We start from the raw sequence: 17,585 nt of genomic DNA, 5'->3' as shown, positions 1-17,585 counted from the left end.
CCCGCTAACAACAGCTTCCAGGCCTGGTTCTCATGACCCAGGCACAGACCAGGAGAAACAGTAAGGGCAGGTTAATCAGGCCTGCATTTCTAGGACCTCATGAGACACGTTTAACTTTAGAGCAAGGAGTTAATGGACAACCACCTGGAACGGACCAGCCCCACTTCCCACCCCCCTTTTCCATCTTTACTCTAGTGAGAACGAGTCATTTTATCCTGAGAATGCCCACCTCCATGCCTAAGTCATTCCTGGAATAGACCAGGCAAATTCAACCCATTCTTTATGGCCCAGGTAAGTACCTCCTCTTCCAGGAAGCCTACTCTGACTGCTTTCACCCATTGAGCTCTCACACCCTTCTTTCTTTGTTCTGCCCATACCGTTCATTTATAGCTGAACATGGGCACCACCTTGTCCTTTCAGGTAGATGCTGAGCTCCTTAAGAGCAGGGCACCGGCCTGCCCCTCCTCCCCACCATGCCATTTCCTCTAAACTCGAGGCACAGCAGACTTGTCCAAAACAAACAGTTAAAACTTAATTGAGAATGGTGGTCACTGCGGTGAATATTTTATTATTCTGACTCATACAAGTACGGGAAAGGTTAGGTGTAAAAGGTTGAAAAAAGAGAAGCAGTCACATACGCCTTGATGACACCGTTTGCGAAGCCCTCCTATTGTTCTCATGTGACCAATGAGAGAGAGAACTTTGCACATGGCCAAGAGCAGGGACTTCTTGGTGAGTCCAGCCACGGAGGCAAGTGGGGGTTGGACTCAAGTCCTTCTGCCACTAACTTGCTTTCTCTTCTTTGGGCCTCAGTTTCTCCAGGGGTAAGCTAGGGTGTTGGATCAGCAACTAAATATGACCTCTTTAAATTCTGAGTTTCTATGACTGATAACTTGGATGACAAGGTCACATTTGACAGTATCAAGAGACCCAGGAAATAACAGGAAAAGACGTGTCTGCCTGGGCCAGATGACCTATCCGGGCAAGGAGACAGGCAGTCGTGGTAGGAACTCCAACAAAAACATGCCGCCAGCGGCTCAAACTTAAGCTCAATCCAACAGTCCATTCTTAGGGGTCCCAGATAAGGTCTGCAGGGCTCCCTGAGTCACTGAGAGAAATGCCCACACCATGCCAGTTATAAAATACAAAATGTGGCTTTGTTTTGAATAGAAAGGAAGAGCCCAACTCAATTAGTGATTTACCGATAACGGAGTTCTACTACTTGGTGACTAAAAGGAGCGTCATGTTAAAAATGCCACCCCCTCCCCAGTAACCCTGCAGGCCAGGGACTAAGCTGATCCGGTTGGTGCAGCTTGGCCCCCCGCACCTTTGGGGGGCTGTGGCAGCCCCTTCCAATGCTAACTTATCTACATGTGGTTGCAGACTTGGCGGGGATAACAAGCAAAGCCCCAGTCAAAGAGCTCCCCGGCCCTTGAGCCTCCATGGCCCAGTAGTGGAAGTAGGGGCCTGTTCCATTTTTTGAGGATGGACAGTATACTTTTCGATGAATGCTGATTTCAGGCTGAGGCCCATGTTCCAGATCACAGCTCTCAGAGTGGGCTGTGGATCAACCTCACCCGAAGCGCCCAAGGTGCTCATTAAAAAAAGACGGATGCCGGGCACCCACCCTCGACCCTCTCCGGTTTGGGAACCTAAGGTTTGACATTTTAACAAGCGCCTAGGGTGATTTCTAGCCGCCGCGATATTTCAGAGTCACTGCTCCAGCTCCCGAAAGCACTTAAGAGTTGTTCTTGCGGGGCGCCTGGGTGGCTCAGTTGGCTAAGCGACTGCCTTCAGCTCCGGTCATGATCCTGGAGTCCCGGGATCGAGTCCCGCATCGGGCTCCCTGCTCAGCGGGGAGTCTGCTTCTCCCTCTGACCCTCCCCCCTCTCATGTGCTCGCTCTCTCTCTCTCTCTCATAAAAAAAAAAAAAAAAAAAAAAGAGTTGTTCTTGCTACTCCTGACCAACTCAGCTGCTGCCAAACAGCCGGCATCTTCGATCGAGTGCACTCTTTGAAGTGGGTTAAGCTTATGAAAACATTTTAAATCTCTTCCTTCTGAATCCCCAGAATACTGCGTTTTGAAACCTCATCTTTTTTTTTTTTTTAATTTTTTTCTCTTTATTTTTTATTGTTATGTTTATCTGAAACCTCATCTTAAGCAATAAGAACATTGCTGGAATCCAGGCATAAAGTAAATCTGAGCAAAAGATGATCTCCGCTCTTACCAGAAAGAATCCTGGGAGATGACAGGCACAGGTGGTTGGCATAAAGCAAGCTCAGCTCTCCCCTGCAGGCCAGTGGCCCAGGGTCCCAGAATGACAGTGTAGGGGGATACAGCTACCCCCAGCACCATCACCACCGCTAACCTGCAGCTACTTGGCTTGTCCCTGGGCTTTTGCTCCAAACCATGCTTCTCCTTGGGTTACACATCTTCTGAGTCCCTACCAGATGGTTGGGCAGAGCAGAAAGAACTCTGAACTGAGAGAGGGTGGAAAATCTCCTGAGCCTCAGACTCCCCTCTCATTTTCATTCTTTTTTTTTACCGAAAGGAACGTAGCATGGGCCCGGCCATCCAAGGAGGGCTCACAAAAACAGCAAATGGAATCAAGCCACAGGGACGTCCCTTCTGGAATAGAGAGAGTATGATTGTCCATACCTGCTCCGAGTTTAGGGCTTCCCAATACTTCTGCTGCAGAATAAAAAGAGAGATGGAAACAAGTGTTGGCTAGATTTTGCCGGCATCACAGAGCAGAGCGGAGCAGAGCTTAGCGCCAGCCCAGTGAGCGAGGCGGCAGGGCCCTTCAGTGATCTGGGGGCAGAGGAGAAGCTGACTTCGGCAAGCAGAAAGGCAGCAGCTACTGGTGGCTACAATTTAGCTAAATGATCAATAGGATAATTGTGATAATTAGGAAAGGCTGCAGGTCCTTGGAAAAATTACAATCTATACAAGATTTTAAAATTACTATTATCAGAAATTATTATTATTATCAGGCATAATAATAAATCTTCCATTTATTAACCACATGGCTGAGATGAGTCAACTCAAACCCATAAAACTAGGAGAGATGCAAATAAAATCCCCTTGAAAATACAGGGTATTTGCTACCAGTCAAGATTCATTTTTTTTTAATTTTTTTTTTTTTTTTTTTTTTTTTTAAGATTTTATTTATTTGCGAGAGAGAGAATGAGAGACAGAGAGCATGAGAGGGAGGAGGGTCAGAGGGACAAGCAGACTCCCTGCTGAGCAGGGAGCCTGATGTGGGACTCGATCCAGGGACTCCAGGATCATGACCTGAGCCGAAGGCAGTCGCTTAACCAACTGAGCCACCCAGGCGCCCCAAGATTCATTTTTAATTAGCCTTTACTGCATGGGTGGTTCCACCCCAAGGCTCAAATATGTCTGATGCAGGTTCTTGAAGGGTGCATGATGGTCTGCTCTCGTTTGTTTGGCAGCTCACGCAGTGCCTGGGAGATGTGTGTTTCTGACATAGAGCTGTGAATCTACAGATGTCTGGTACACTGATCTGTCAGTGTCTGTCGAATGGAATAGCTGCTGATCCACACAGTCCACAGGATTTGGTGTTGTCACATTAAAACAAAGCCTCTACTGTTCAATTCTTTTAAATTTCCATTAAAAAAAACTTTTTAGGGGTGCCTGGGTGGCTCAGTCATTAAGTGTCTGTCTTCAGCTCAGGTCATGATCTCAGGGTCCTGGGATCAAGCCCTGCATCGGGCTCCCTGCTCAGCGGGGGAACCTGCTTCTCCCTCTGCCTGCCGCTTCCCCCGCTTGTGCTCTCTCTCTCTGACAAATAAATAAAATCTTAAAAAAATTTTATTTATTTAAATTATTTTTAAAATTATTATTTTTTAAAGGTCCTACGCTTTTTAAAAAAGTAATCTCTATGCCCAGTGTGGGGCTCCAACTCACAACTCCGAGATCAAGAGTTGCATGCTCTAATTGACTGAGCCAGCCAGGTGCCCCTTAAATTTCCATTTTAAACAACTTTTTAATTGTAGATTTTCAACCATACACCAATAAAAGAACATCTAATGAACAACCATGGACACACCCTGTTTTATTTGATCTAGCTCCCCCAATTTTTTTATTTGTTTAAATATTTTAAAATAAATAATCTCATCTGTAAATATTTCAGCACACCTCTCATAAATAAGGGCATTAAAAAACAAAAACAAAAACCTAAGAACAGTGCATTATTAGACCCAACAAAATTAGTGATAATTCCATAGTATTCATCTTTTAATGACATCCTGCTGTGGGAGGGAGACATAAACTGGAAAAAAAACCCCCACAGAATTGAAAATAAAAACAGGATTAATTGGAAAAGATATGAAATTACTAAAATGATAGTTCTACACACTGCAAATGACAGAGATGTTGGGAGGACGTAAGGGTTGAAAAGTGAAACAACTTTTACAAATGAAACAGAAATAAAAAGAGAGATGAAAGAAAAGTTGCTTAAATTTTACCTTTCTTTAGAAAATACAGATGTTCATGCAAAATAGCAATAGTAATCTGATGTTACCACAGTGAGTGGCTGTATTTGTTAAAAAAAAAATTATTAAATGCAGTGTGACATACTGGAAGAGAAAAAGAATATTAATGGAAAAACTGGTGACATCCAAATAAAGTCTATAGTTTAGTTAATAGTAATGTACTAGTGTTAATTTCTCAGTTTTGCCAGAAGCATTCTCGTGTAAGATGTTAACATTACAAGAAACTGGGCAAAGGCACACAGGAACTTTCTGTACTACTTTTGCAACTTTTCTGTAAATCTCAAATTATTCCGAAATTTAAAAAGTTTATTTAAAACCGAGCAAACAAACAGGCCCAAGAGTCCTCCAACTGGATTGATAAGAAAGCTTGAAACTTCCTTTCCCAATCTTCAACATCAGTCTAAAATTTAAGAAGAGTGCCCTCTAGCGGCAGTAGTAGTCAGGATTTCTTTTTAAAGTTACTTCTTAAGCCAAAAATGACAATGTGCCCAAGGAGTGCAATGAACCCAAATGTCTCTGAGATCTCTCTCCATGTCCCCAAAAGTAAAAATAAATAACATTTTCTGGTGCTTTTCTGGGCTTCAAAAGGCACAGGAACAGTTTCAACACTGGAGGAAAGCATCTGCCTTCGGCTTTCCCTATTTCAAGAGCAAAATGTGTTAATTTCTGTGCAGAAATTTTTTCAAAAAAAAAAATAAATTCTATCCCATAATTCTCCTCCAAGAAAGAGCCTCCATGAACAGTTACTGAATAGCCCTCTGAAATACACATAAACACACACACACAAACCACAATGTGCAAATGGCTTTTCTCCCTTAACATCTGTGAGCATTACCTCGTGTCTTTTTATTTTAAAGATTTTATTTATTTGACAGAGAGAGACACAGCGAGAGAGGGGAACACAAGCAGGGGGAATGGGAGAGGGAGAAGCAGGCTTCCCGCGGAGCAGGGAGCCCGATGCGGGGCTCGATCCCAGGACCCTGGGATCAGGGCCTGAGCCGAAGGCAGACGCTTAATGGCTGAGCCACCCAGGCGCCCCATTACCTCGTGTCTTGAAATTGTCTTTAGGACCATGATTCTGTCACCGACATGAACCACAGCATGTAATATGTCAGTTCAGCTCCTTTCTAAAAGCACACTTCTTTGTGCTTCTGAAATCAAAGAAGCAACATGTAGCTTCCCGTCTACAAAGCATGGGGTAACTTTTCCTTTTTTCTGAAGGCTTTTGAGGTATGTCCTAGCCGTTGAGGAAACAGGGTCACTTTCCAGGCTTACATTTTAGATTTCGTCCTCTTACATTTAGGGAGAAGCGACTTTTCCCAATACTGGGGAGGTGACACAGTATTGGACTCAGGACCAATTACAGAGTTTTTTGTTTCTTCTAATTATAAAGTGTTAAAGACTGGCCAGGTACAGACCAGCTCTGATTCTCTCCCAGAATTCATTAAGTAGATTTCCTTTTGACCTGGAGCCTTACAGACTTTAAAAAATTATACCATATGCTTCCAAATGGCACCCTTTCTATTTCTCTAGTTCATTAAGCTATTCTATAGCACTTACCCTAGACGGAGCAAGGTTTCCTCTCCCCACGCATTCCTTCCTCCTCTCCGCCTGCCCAAACTCCACAATACACTTTTACACTTAAGGTCATGGTGTTAGGCCGGACCTTAAAGGCAGCCCAGTCCAAAGCTGGGGTTTCAGAGTGAGCATCTGTGGGAACAGTGCTCTTCACATCCCGACCTTGGCAGAGCCTCACCGCCCTCCCTGAAATCATCGTCTCCACTTTCAGAGCAGGTCCAGAGAAAGGATGAGTGCAGCCCGACTGATACCATGGCCAGAAGGCCCAGAGTGCGTATCCAAGCCCACCTCCAGCCTGCTTTCCATGACCCTATGTGCAGCACACCAGCTGCCCCTACCTGATCCTCCCAGTCACCCTGTAATACAGGTATAGCACAACTCTCAAGATTCCTATGTACAGAAGGAGAAGCTAAAACTCAAGAAGTCCAGTGGGGGCCCAAGGTTGCCTGGCAGGTCAGCGAGAGCCCAGAGAAGCCCGAGTCTGTGCTGTGTCCTGCACGGCGCATTTCCCTCTGGGGCCCAGGGGAGGCTCTCTGCTCACCCCGGGGGAACCAGCTGACTGAACACACATTTCAGGAAGTATTCTTTCTCATGGTCTCACTGCAAGTGGCGCCAGCTGTCTGGGAAGGACACAGATCCGTGGAGGGCAGAATCCATGTCCTGAACTTGATTTTGACCTTTGGACTTATTGGAATGTTCTGGCCTCCTTCTTTATACTTATATGATTTTCTTCTAAAATTAGCACTTTTATAGCCTATTAATATAAATACATATTTAAAAAATATATGTAATAAATTTATACACAAATATAAATTTATATATAATAAATATACATTTAATTTTATAAAAAACTTAAACATGTTTTGTTATATATATGTGTACATATATATATACACACATACATGTAATTTTTTTCCTTAAAAGAATGATTTGGCCTTAAGAATGGCAAACATCCAAAGGAATCTGTCCTGGTCTGCTGGTGCTGGAAGCAGGGTTTAGAGAGGGAACAAGCAGTCTTGGTTGTCAACAGGCTTAGGCACAGAATTAGCAGGGACATACAGGGACCTGACCCTCTTCAAATAGAGCAATCTGGTGTTCAGTCCTGTTCTTATGCCCCACACATGTACACACAAGAGACTTTGTTCCAACGACAGAAACAGCCTCTTTGCAAAATTTCTACAAAGCTTCTTCCACCAGGTCTATGGCATTTTGAGGGAGCACAGAGGGAAAAATGACTAAATACTCTTTCATCACAAAGCTGGACTTAAATCTTTTCTTGCATTCCGGTGGGGGGGATTGGAGAAAAGGAAAAGAAAGGAAAGGAAAAAGAAAAAAGGAAAGGAAAGGAAAGGGAAAAGGAAGAGGAAAGGAAAGGAAAGGGAAAAGAGGAGAGGAAAGGAAAGGAAAGGAAAAAGAAAAGAAAAAGGCAAAGAAAAAAGGAAAGGGAAGGGAAGGGGAGGGGAGGGGAGGGAAAGGAAGGGAAGGGCTTCAAAAGGCACAGGAACAGTTTCAACACTGGAGGAAAGTCAGGGGCTGGCTGCCCCAGAAAGGGAAAAGGGCACTCCCGAAAGCCCTGTCCTTCTGGGCCGCGGCCCCCACTGTGGACACTCAGCATCTGCTCAGTCTGCCCTCGGGTGGCTCTGCAGGAGCGGGGCTGCCTTGTGCTGAGTGGGTGAATGAGTGAGCAAATGAACGAGTGGATCCTGTCTCTGTGGAGCGTGCCGTCTCCCGTGCAGACGTCCAGAATCCCACACAGTCCGAACACATGGCCTCCCTACAGGGTCACAGGTCACACTGAAGGCTCTGGCATCATTCATCTGGTGCCCTGACCAACCCAGCCCTGCACACTTGAGGAAAGGTGAAAATAATCCAAAGTCTCCCTCCAGGTGAGCTCACCTGGCCTCCTCGGTCTCTGTCTCGGCCCTTCTCCTGTTCTGCCGTCAGTGCATTTACTTGCAAACCCCAGTGTTTTCTCCTATTAGGGCATGCCCTGACCACCCAGGGGAGTACAGGGAGGCGGCAAGAGTCCTGGACAGAGAGTCGGGTTTCTCATCTGTAAAATGGGAATGCAGGATAAGCCCGGGCCTGTATACCTCCCTGGGTAGGAGTCCCTGCCAAGGCAGTGCGGTGCAGCGGTTAACAACAGGGCTTTCAGAGCCAGACAGGGTTGGGGTCAAACCCCACGTCTGCCCCCTATTATTATTATTATTACTACTATTACTATTAACGTTTTCTTGGGCAAGTTACTTAACCTCACTGAGTTCTAGTCCCCTCTTCAGGAAAACAAGAATAACAAAGGTAGGGGCGCCTGGGTGGCTCAGTTGTTAAGCATCTGCCTTCGGCTCGGGTCATGATCCCAGGGTCCTGGGATCGAGCCCCGCATCAGGCTCCCTGCTTGGCGGGAAGCCTGCTTCTCCCTCTGCCTCTGCCCCTCCTCCACAAGCTCTCTCTCATGTGTTTTTTCTCTCAAATAAAGAAATAAAATCTTAAAAAAAAAAAGAATAACAAAGGTACCTGCCTCGGGGCTGTTGGGAGGATTACACGGAGCACCGTTTGTAAAGTACAGAGCACGCAGTGTCTGGTATGTGTCAGCGATGACAACCATCATCCTGACTGATGGATGTGCAGGCACGGAGTGAACTAGGTGCTGCGGGGACCCTCCCCCCCACTCCCCTCCTCCCCAGCACTGCAGGAAGCAGTATTCACCCCAGTTGCTGTATGCCCAGCACACAGACATAAAGCCACCATCTGAGAGTTACAACATCATAAAAGACCACAGGAGAGAGAAACACATCACCTCAATGACGCAGAGGGGCTCCCAGGCCTCCACGGGCCTGGGGGGGCGGAGCTGGAATGCATTCACTTAGGGGTCTGAGGGGACAAGCAGAAGCCGTCAAGACAGACAGCCAAGGCCACCTCAGGGGAGTCCAGGGGAGACGGGCAGGGTGGCGCAGCCCGAGAGTGGGGACAGATGCCACGCTGTCTCAGCCTAACGCCAGCAAAGATTTGAACTGTGCAAGCCTCAGAGCAAGAAGTCATAAGCCAGAGGCAGTGCCGGACTGAGGCTCTCTGACCATCGGTCCTCAGGCTTCATCGGTCCCCAGGCTTCAGTCCCTCGGGAGTGTGGAATGGGGGAGGTAACACTCTCATCTGTGACCAAGTTACCAGGTGCCTGCCACCCTGTGAGGTGGGCTCAGGCCAGCCTTCAGGCATTTTTCTTTCCAATTCCCATGCTCAGAAAATAGGTGCCAAGTAAGTGACCAAACGGGCAGGTGAAGTGCTACGTTACTCACCTGCCAAGAGACACCTTCTTGCTCATATTCTGCCATTAATGAACTGGGATCTTTAGTGAATATTGCTTCAAAAACCAGGGGACACTGTCAAGCTTGGACAGTCCCACCACCCAGAGGCAGCCGCTGGTTGGTAGGCTTGTGGGGTAATTTCAATTTTGTTCTTTGCGTTTTCCAAATGTTCCACAACAAACATCTATTACTTTTAAGAACAGAACATGCAGACAACCAGCAGGCCCAGCGGATCCCCCAGCGGACAAAAGCTCCGCTGTCTCCTGCTCATCCACTGAGCCATCTGTATTGGGAGTTTTCCAATTCCGTTTGATGCGTCAGCGTACATATCTAGTGGAAGTCTAAGTTATTTCTTTGCAGGTCTCAGTAGCTTGTCATTTGTGGTGTGTGTGCTTTTGGGAGTGAAGCCAGAGGACTGTGCCATGGGCCGGGCTGGGGCAGGTGAGCTTCAAAAACTGTATTCCTGGGTGCCTGGGTGGCTCAGATGGTTAAGCGTCTGCCTTTGGCTCAGGTCATGATTCCAGGGTCCTGGATCGAGTCCCGCATCGGGCTCCCTGCTAGGTGGGGAGCCTGCTTCTCCCTCTGCCTCTCTCTCTCTCTCTGACTCTCATGAATAAATAAATAAAAAAAAACCATTTAATAAAAAAAAAAAAACAACTGTATTCCTTTCAACATGGGCAATGCCTTCCGTTTGCCTAATTTAAAAGTGTGACCCTGTCCCCTTTGTACTTAGATAGTTTTAAAAAATCAGTGTCTAGAAAGACAGAGGTTGTAAAGAATGGGGGAAGGACAAGGACCACAAATCACAGAATAGCCCAAACCTGCCACGGAGACAAACGTCTCAATTTTTCAAGGTCACTGTCCAATCCTTACCTCAACTTTGGCTGCCCCTGTTTCCACAGAGCAAATACTGCTCCTGGGTCTCCCCAGCTCCTCCCTGACTCATTGACTTAACTGTCTTTCCTCCTCACTGAACCCACTTGGCCATCAGGCTCATTCTGCACCCTCCCCCCGCAGCCTTAGATTTCTGCCAAGACTGCTGGATGCAGGCTGCCAAGCCATGTGCTGTGGGTGTCCTACAAATTCTGAGACTGGATCCAGGAAATAAACAACACCAAATGACATGGGGATACATGGGCCCCAAATGGTCCTCGGTCTGGTGCAGAATTCTTCACTCAAAACCCAGCTTTCGGGCGCCTGGGTGGCTCAGTTGGTTAAGCGACTGCCTTCGGCTCAGGTCATGATCCTGGAGTCCCGGGATCGAGTCCCGCATCAGGCTCCCTGCTCGGCAGGGAGTCTGCTTCTCCCTCTGGCCCTCCTCCCTCTCATGCTCTCTGTCTCTCATTCTCTCTCTCTCAAATAAATAAATAAAATCTTAAAAAAAAAAAAAAACAACCCAGCTTTCAATGGCCTCTGTGTTCTGGAATCGAGGAGCAGAGAAAGGTAAAAGTGGCTCAGGCCCTACTCCTAAAAAGTTCATGCCCATCCTGGTGGGGAGACACGCCCCTACAGCTCATCAGATGACACGGCGAACAATGGAAGTTGTGTAAAAGAGGTGTATGTTCTGGCATCCAAGGGAAGGAGCCATTAATCTCGTGTGTGTGTGTGTTGTCGGCATGAAAGTAACGCCACCCAGCAGGTGGCATCTGGGTAGGATTCTGACACACGGGCCAGGGAGAACCCCAGGGAGAAAGGCCCAGAGGCCTGGGTACAGGGAACAGTCCATTGCCAAGGTGGACATAGAAGTAATAAGGGTGGGGGGCGATCCCATGAGGCTAAGGTAGCGGTGAAAGGTCTAGAACGTCACACTGAAGAATCTGGACTGTATCCCACAGATCAGTGGCTCTGAGTCTTTCGGATTTTGGAGTTCACAAGTTCGACTCATCCAAGATGGCTGACGGACTATTTTGCCAGATAAGGCCATTACAAAAGCCAAAACCAAAAACTCAACACCAACTACCACTTGCTATTATCATTTTATAAAAGGGCATTTTAACTCCAAGAGTGTAGAACACAAACCCAGGGGGAAGGACAGTCCTCCTTTCCCCACCCAAGCCCTGCCAGAGACAGTGGACACTCTCCTGTTGCCACCACACACCCACGACACTGTCCTTGTTGTCACTGTCCACAGGTAAAGGGAAACTTCCTCCTAGAACCGGGCCGGGAGCCACAGCGGGGGGAGTGGCAGTGACCTAACAGCTCGACCCAAGAGTTAGAGCCCGTTGTGGCACCCAAAATACGACCTGTGTTTTCTTCACAGATCTGAGGTGGAGTCTGCCGAAGTGCCGTGCACGGTGCCCAGCACAGGGCTCCTGGGTACGAGACCCTGAGAGCTCCAGGCCGGTAGCTGGTGCTCCTCCCGGAGGAGAGATTCTCCACGGTCAAATAGGTTCGGGGAACACTCCGACTGTGACAGTTAATCACTCATGCATTTAATTCTGTAAGGCTTGAACATGCAAGTGACTCTAAGAGGGCACTGAAACATGCCCTGTGGCCCTGACTCATTTGACCATGGGAAGCTCTTCTCAGCCCCACCCCGCGTGCGCGCCTCCGGGGGCGGGAGCACCACGCATGCTCGTTCACCGCCCGCTGGCGTGCGCGCCTCCGGGGGCGGGAGCACCACGCATGGTCGTTCACCGTCCAGCGGGCGTGCGCGCCTCTGGGGGCGGGAGCCCCACGCATGCTCCATCACCGTCCAGCGGGCGTGCGCGCCTCCGGGAGCGGGAGCACCATGCGTGCTCGTTTACCGCCCGGCGGGCGTGAGCTTAGCGTGGGCAGCCTGGAGCACAGCAGTGCAAGCGCCGCGGAGGCACCGGCAAGCGGCAGTGAATGACAGCCATGCACCTGGCGGGCGGCAGCGTGTACCTCGAGGTCCGAGTTGATGGAGGAGACCTCGCAGGAGCTGCTGGAAGACACGCGGGCCCGGATGACCTGAACGGGAGGGTACGAGGGGGGCTCCTGCAGCGTGGCGTCTCCAGGGCTCATCTGTCCATCGCCGGGCAGCCTGGTGGTGCTGCAACTTGCCTGCAAGGTGTGTGGGGAAGGGCAGGCAGGGAGACTTAGCTTGCTTTATTTTTGAATTGTCAAAGCATTCAAATGCTCCAGTATTGAAAGGGTACAAGGGGCGTCTGGGTGGCTCAGTTGGTTAAGATCCGCCTTCAGCTCAGGTCATGATCTCAGGGTCCTGGGGTCGAGCCCCACATGGGCCTCCCTGCTCAGCCGGGAGTCTGCTTTTCCCTCTGCCCTTCCCCCCACTCATGCTCTCTCTCTCTCAAATAAATAAATAAAATCTTTTTTTTAAAAAGGTACAGTAGAATGCAAAGTCAGCCCCCACCCGAATCCCGCAGCCACCCAGGTCTCCCCACGGGCAGCCAGGGCTCAGGTTCCTGTGTATCCATCCAGATAGTCCATCTATATCCAGTCAAATGCAAATATACAGCTCCCCTAGTTGCACACACGGTGGCGGCACATCTACACTCTCCTAGGCACCTTGCTTTTTCTCACTTCACAATATGTTCTGGAGATAGTTCTATAGCAGAGGCTTTGTTGCTCTTTCTGTTCCTTTCGTGGCATCGTGTAGGTGTTCCCGATCTGCAAAACCTGTCCTCTACTGACGGACGTTGAGGGCGTTCCCAGTCTCTTGCTTTTACAACACTGGCTGCAGGAAATTCTACTGTACATCCAAGGTTTCAGGGTACTTAAAGGATACATTTCTAGAAGCGGAATTGCTGGATCAGAGGGTATGTAAATTTGTAATTTGTAATTTGGAGAGCTTCTGCCAAAATGTACTGCATGGCCTCATACCCACCAGCAGCTCGGGAGGGTAAAGGGAGGAAGAAACTTGCAAGATTTTCATCCATCCATCCACCCACCCATCCATCCATCCGTCTCAGAAGAGAGCTTCCCCAGAGATCCTTGAAGCCCTGCTGGCCAGGGCTTCAGAACCAGGCAGGATTTGGGTCCTTCCACTGACACACCACAGGGGAACAGCCTGCCTTCTAGAGCCGCATCTTCCACAACAAACCGCACACCTCGGCAAGAAATGCATTCTCCTTGAGTCTCAGTTTCCTAATCTAGCAAAGGGGGTAGTAGTCCCTGCCTTGCCTCCTTTGAAGGGGGTCAGAGGGCTCAGGTGTAAATGCCCCGGACGCATGAGAATGGCTACTCGTACTGGACCCCAAATCACGTAGGCTCCAGCCCTGGGTGCATCAGGCACAGGGTTTCACGCGAGAGCTGGCAGATAGGCTGGGGGGTGGGAGGCACAGGTCCCCAGGCAACAACAATAGAGTCCTCAAATGCTCCAAGCCATGATCCCCATAACCCCATGGCCCTCAGCCTCTGAGTTTAGCCTGAACCGGGTGCGTCTCCTGAAAAACCTCTCCTTAGGACCAGCGCCCAGGAGGGACTGCTTGAAAGACAAGTGAGCATCCCTGTGGCCCTTGTTGTCTACTTCCAGGTGGCTGGGCAGACAGGACACACAGCGATGCACATGGCAGCAGGGGACCTATTTCACCACAACCTTATCCCCTGGGACATTGCCATGAAAAACAGAAAAAATTGGCTAACTGATCAGGCATGAAATGAACACAGAGAACATGTTCTCTTTAAAAAAAGCTCGGGGGCGCCTGGGTTGCTCAGTCATTAAGCATCTGCTTTCAGCTCAGGTCATGATCCCAGGGTCGTGGGATTGAGTCCCGAATTGGGTTCCCTGCTTAGCGGAGAGCCTGCTTCTCTCCAACTCCCCCTGCTTATGATCCCTCTCTCACTGTCTCTCTCTGTCAAATAAATAAATAAATAAATCTAAAAATAAATAAATAAATAAAAAATAAAGCTCAGGTCCCAGGATCAGACAGGCTTCATTTGAAACACAATCCTGTGCTTTTCTAACTATGAGATCTTGGGCAAGCTACTTAACCCTCCCTGCGCCTCAATTTAAAATCATAATACAATGGTTAATTATTCAATAACAATAGAAATAATAATAGTTAATGAGAATTTACATTAATAATAATTTAAAAGCCAACCATTTATCAAGTGCTTACTTGGTGTCAGACATTATGCCAAGTAAGAGGCAGTGTTGCCTAGTGGTCAAGTGCACAGACTCGGGTAGAGACAGGTCTGAATCCTGGTTCTGCCACTGACAAGCTGTGTGACCTTGAGCAAGTTGCTTAACCTCTCTGTGCCCCGTATTCCTTATCTGTAAAATGAGGTTAGGGGTCGGCTGTGAGGTTTACATGAGTTCATGTACACAAAGCACTTAGCCCAGAGGAAGCATTTCTATGGTTGGTTACAAAGCACTTAGTCCAGTACTCTAAGCACCATCTGTGACCAGCGTAAGAAGCATCACGGAAGCGATGGCTGTTATTACTGTCTCAAAGACTGGCAAGTAGTTAGCTCTCAACAAACACACTGCTGTGGGAGTGGTGGCCCTGGAGCCCAGAGAAGCGGCTTCCTGCCGGGCAGGGACCGGGGCTGCAGGCTGGCTGCTGGGAGCTGTCTCAGCGACACCACTGCCCTCTGGTGGACACAGAAGGAAGAAGCCAAATGGGACTATTTGCTCAAAAATGTGCTGCAGGTGGCCTCAATGGAAGAGAATGAAGGAGGGACACACTTTTCTTTCCCGGAGTCAGTTCCGCAGCATGAATCCACTCAAGATTCAGGTACTGGGAGGGTTAGAGTGAATGCAAGTTTTGCACTAGTATTTTTCAGAAGTCCTATGATTTAAAAATTTCTAGTGCAAAACGTTGCCAGATGCTGCTGGGGTTCCCTGTGCTCTCTCCCCAGACTTCCCATTCTAACAAGGGTTTCATGGCCCAAGTGGGCTCTTAGCTGTGAAAGCGTGCTCTCAATCTCTCTGAATGCCACTGACATCCTGGGGTTACTTGTGCCTCCTTTCCAGGGAACCACAACAAAGAGTAAAACCTATCTTTCAGGCCCAAACTCTGAGCACCAGCCCATCTCTTGGGCAGCTGAACAGGGCTGCTACCACTGAGCTCCGCACCATGCTCCAAACAGCCTTTACCGAGGGCCTCACACACCAGGGTCTAGGCAAACAGGAGAGAAGGAGGCAAAGTTTACATCCCAGCAGGAGACAGACAACCAAAGTAAAAGATAGTGAGAAGTGCTTTGTAGAGTATTTAAAAAGGCAGTAAAATAGAGAAATATGATAGAAAGGTAGAGGCTACTTTTGAGTGTGTAGTCAGGGATGGCCTTTGAGAAGGTGACATTTATTTTATTAAGATTTTATTTATTTTTGGGAGAGAGGGAGAAAAAGATCAAGAGCAGGGGGGAAGGGTAGAGGGAGAAGCAGACTCCCCGCTGAGCAGGGAGCTCATGGGGTGGTTTGATCCAGGGACTCTGGGATCATGACCTGAGCCAAAGGCAGATGCTTAACTGACTGAGCCACCCAGAGAAGGTGACGTTTAAACTGAAGTCCGGAAGACCAGAAGGAGGCAGCCATATAAAAGCAATTAGGAGGAAGGGCATTCTAGGCACAGGAATGGAGAGAGAAATCCCAGGCAGCTGGGAGAAGTGAGTGAAGAGGGAAGAGAATAGGGGAGAGAAGCGGGGAGGGAGCGAGTGCTGGGCTCCGGGGTCTTGCAAGTCTGTGGAACTTTAGATTTTTTTCTGTATGAGATGGGAAGCCAGGGGGCTTCAGACCAAGGAGGAACACGATGTAGTTGCCCCTTCTGGCTGCTGGCTGCAGGTGGAGGGGGGGGCAAGGTTAACTCCCGAGAAGGGGATGAGGGAATGAGGTAGGAGGCTGCTGGCTCTATTGTAAAAGCAGTATGTAGGAGACTCACAGCTGGAGTGGACGTGCAGTGAGGGGGAGAGAAGAATTTGAGGACAGGGGACGGGGAGGGCATGGCAATCCCAAGTTCTGTTCGGACACAGCAAAGGTGGGGTGCCGTGTGGTGACCCCGCCGGGAGGGGAGCTGGCCCCGAGCGCTCTGGGACTGCGGGCCCGGGCGGGCAAGCATGCCAAGAGGAGGGAGCTCTGCGGGGACAGAGCTGGGGTGCTGCAGCCTCGGGGGCCAGCCTGCCCTCAGGGGCCTGCACAAGGTGCAGAGAAGCTGGGAGCACTGGCGCTCCATAAATCCGAAGCAGCCAGTGGCCAAGTGTGTTCAATCCCAACAAGGACAGAACCGACCCAGGATTTACGGACTTGGAGGTCGCTGGAAGTCTTAGTGGGTGTGGGATGAGGGGGTGGACTTCCTGTCACCTCTTCCCATCTCTTTTCTAAACCTCTTCCTCCTGGGGACCCTCTGTGCACAGGCTTAGGACCTCGGGGGTCATCAGGAGCGCTCAGCCTCCCTCAGCCTCCCAAGCCTCCACTCAGTCTCCGCCTCTCCCCCTGCTCCAGCCTTGGTTCAGGCCACACCACCTCTCTCCTGGACTTATAGCTGTCCCTCACTGACTGCCTTGCTTCTATCTCCTCTTGCCTCGTCTGCCGTCCAACACTGCCTGAGTGACACCTCTAAAAGGCACATCTGACCCTGAGTCTCTAGTCCTGATGCCTCCTGGACTCCTGCCCCTCAGGAGGATAGGCTCCACAGCGGGACGATCTCTCCCTTGCCTCCTCTCCAGCTTTTCACCCGTCCCCCACTGAGGCCTTGGACAGCTCCTTCCTCCTTTTACATGCTTTCTTGCCTCATCTTGCCCATCCTGCAGCTAAAGTGTCACCTCCTCCAGGAAGCCTTCCACGACTACTTCCCACCCTTCTGGACCCTTGGCTGTGGCCCACCACCACTTACCTGCTGCACCGGCTCGATGGTCAGCTCCAAATAGCGACTGATGGCTGCCATTGTCCTGAGTGATTTGCAGGGTGGTAGTGTAGTGAGAGGCACCCAATCTGAATTCTTTCAAGCAGAGATGGGGAGACAAAAACAGAATTCTTAGTCAGGTGACAGTTTCCAAAAACAAAGTCCCATTTTCTTCGAAAAAATCCCTAATTATTTTTTTCTGTTGTTTCATGGTACATTTCACGTTCTGCTTCCTATGTTATCTCTCTCTCTCTCTCTTTTTAAGATTTATTTGTTTGAGAGAGTGAAGGAGGAGAGAGCACAACAGGGGAGAGGGTCAGAGGGACAAGCAGACTCCCTGCTGAGCAGGGAGCCCGATGCGGGGCTCGATCCCAGGACCCCAGGATCATGACCTGAACTGAAAGCAGATGCTTAACTGACTGAGC

General features: G+C 49.0%; 1 protein-coding gene across 1 annotated transcript in view; it reads right to left on the bottom strand.

The window, feature by feature from the left end:
- Positions 1-17,585, bottom strand: part of TMEM44 (transmembrane protein 44) — a 32,572-nt gene that overhangs the window by 747 nt on the left and 14,240 nt on the right. The window contains exons 8-9 of the mRNA XM_044919885.1: positions 17,152-17,256; positions 12,263-12,421 (exon numbers count right to left, since the gene is read on the bottom strand). Coding sequence (XP_044775820.1) covers positions 12,263-12,421; positions 17,152-17,256 — 264 coding nt within the window. The remainder of the gene's footprint in view (positions 1-12,262; positions 12,422-17,151; positions 17,257-17,585) is intronic.

The sequence above is a fragment of the Neomonachus schauinslandi genome, chromosome 1 (assembly GCF_002201575.2).
Source record: "Neomonachus schauinslandi chromosome 1, ASM220157v2, whole genome shotgun sequence".
Lineage (NCBI taxonomy): Eukaryota > Metazoa > Chordata > Mammalia > Carnivora > Phocidae > Neomonachus > Neomonachus schauinslandi.
The sequence above is the reverse complement of the archived record's forward strand: the minus strand, read 5'-3'. Positions and strand labels throughout refer to the sequence as shown.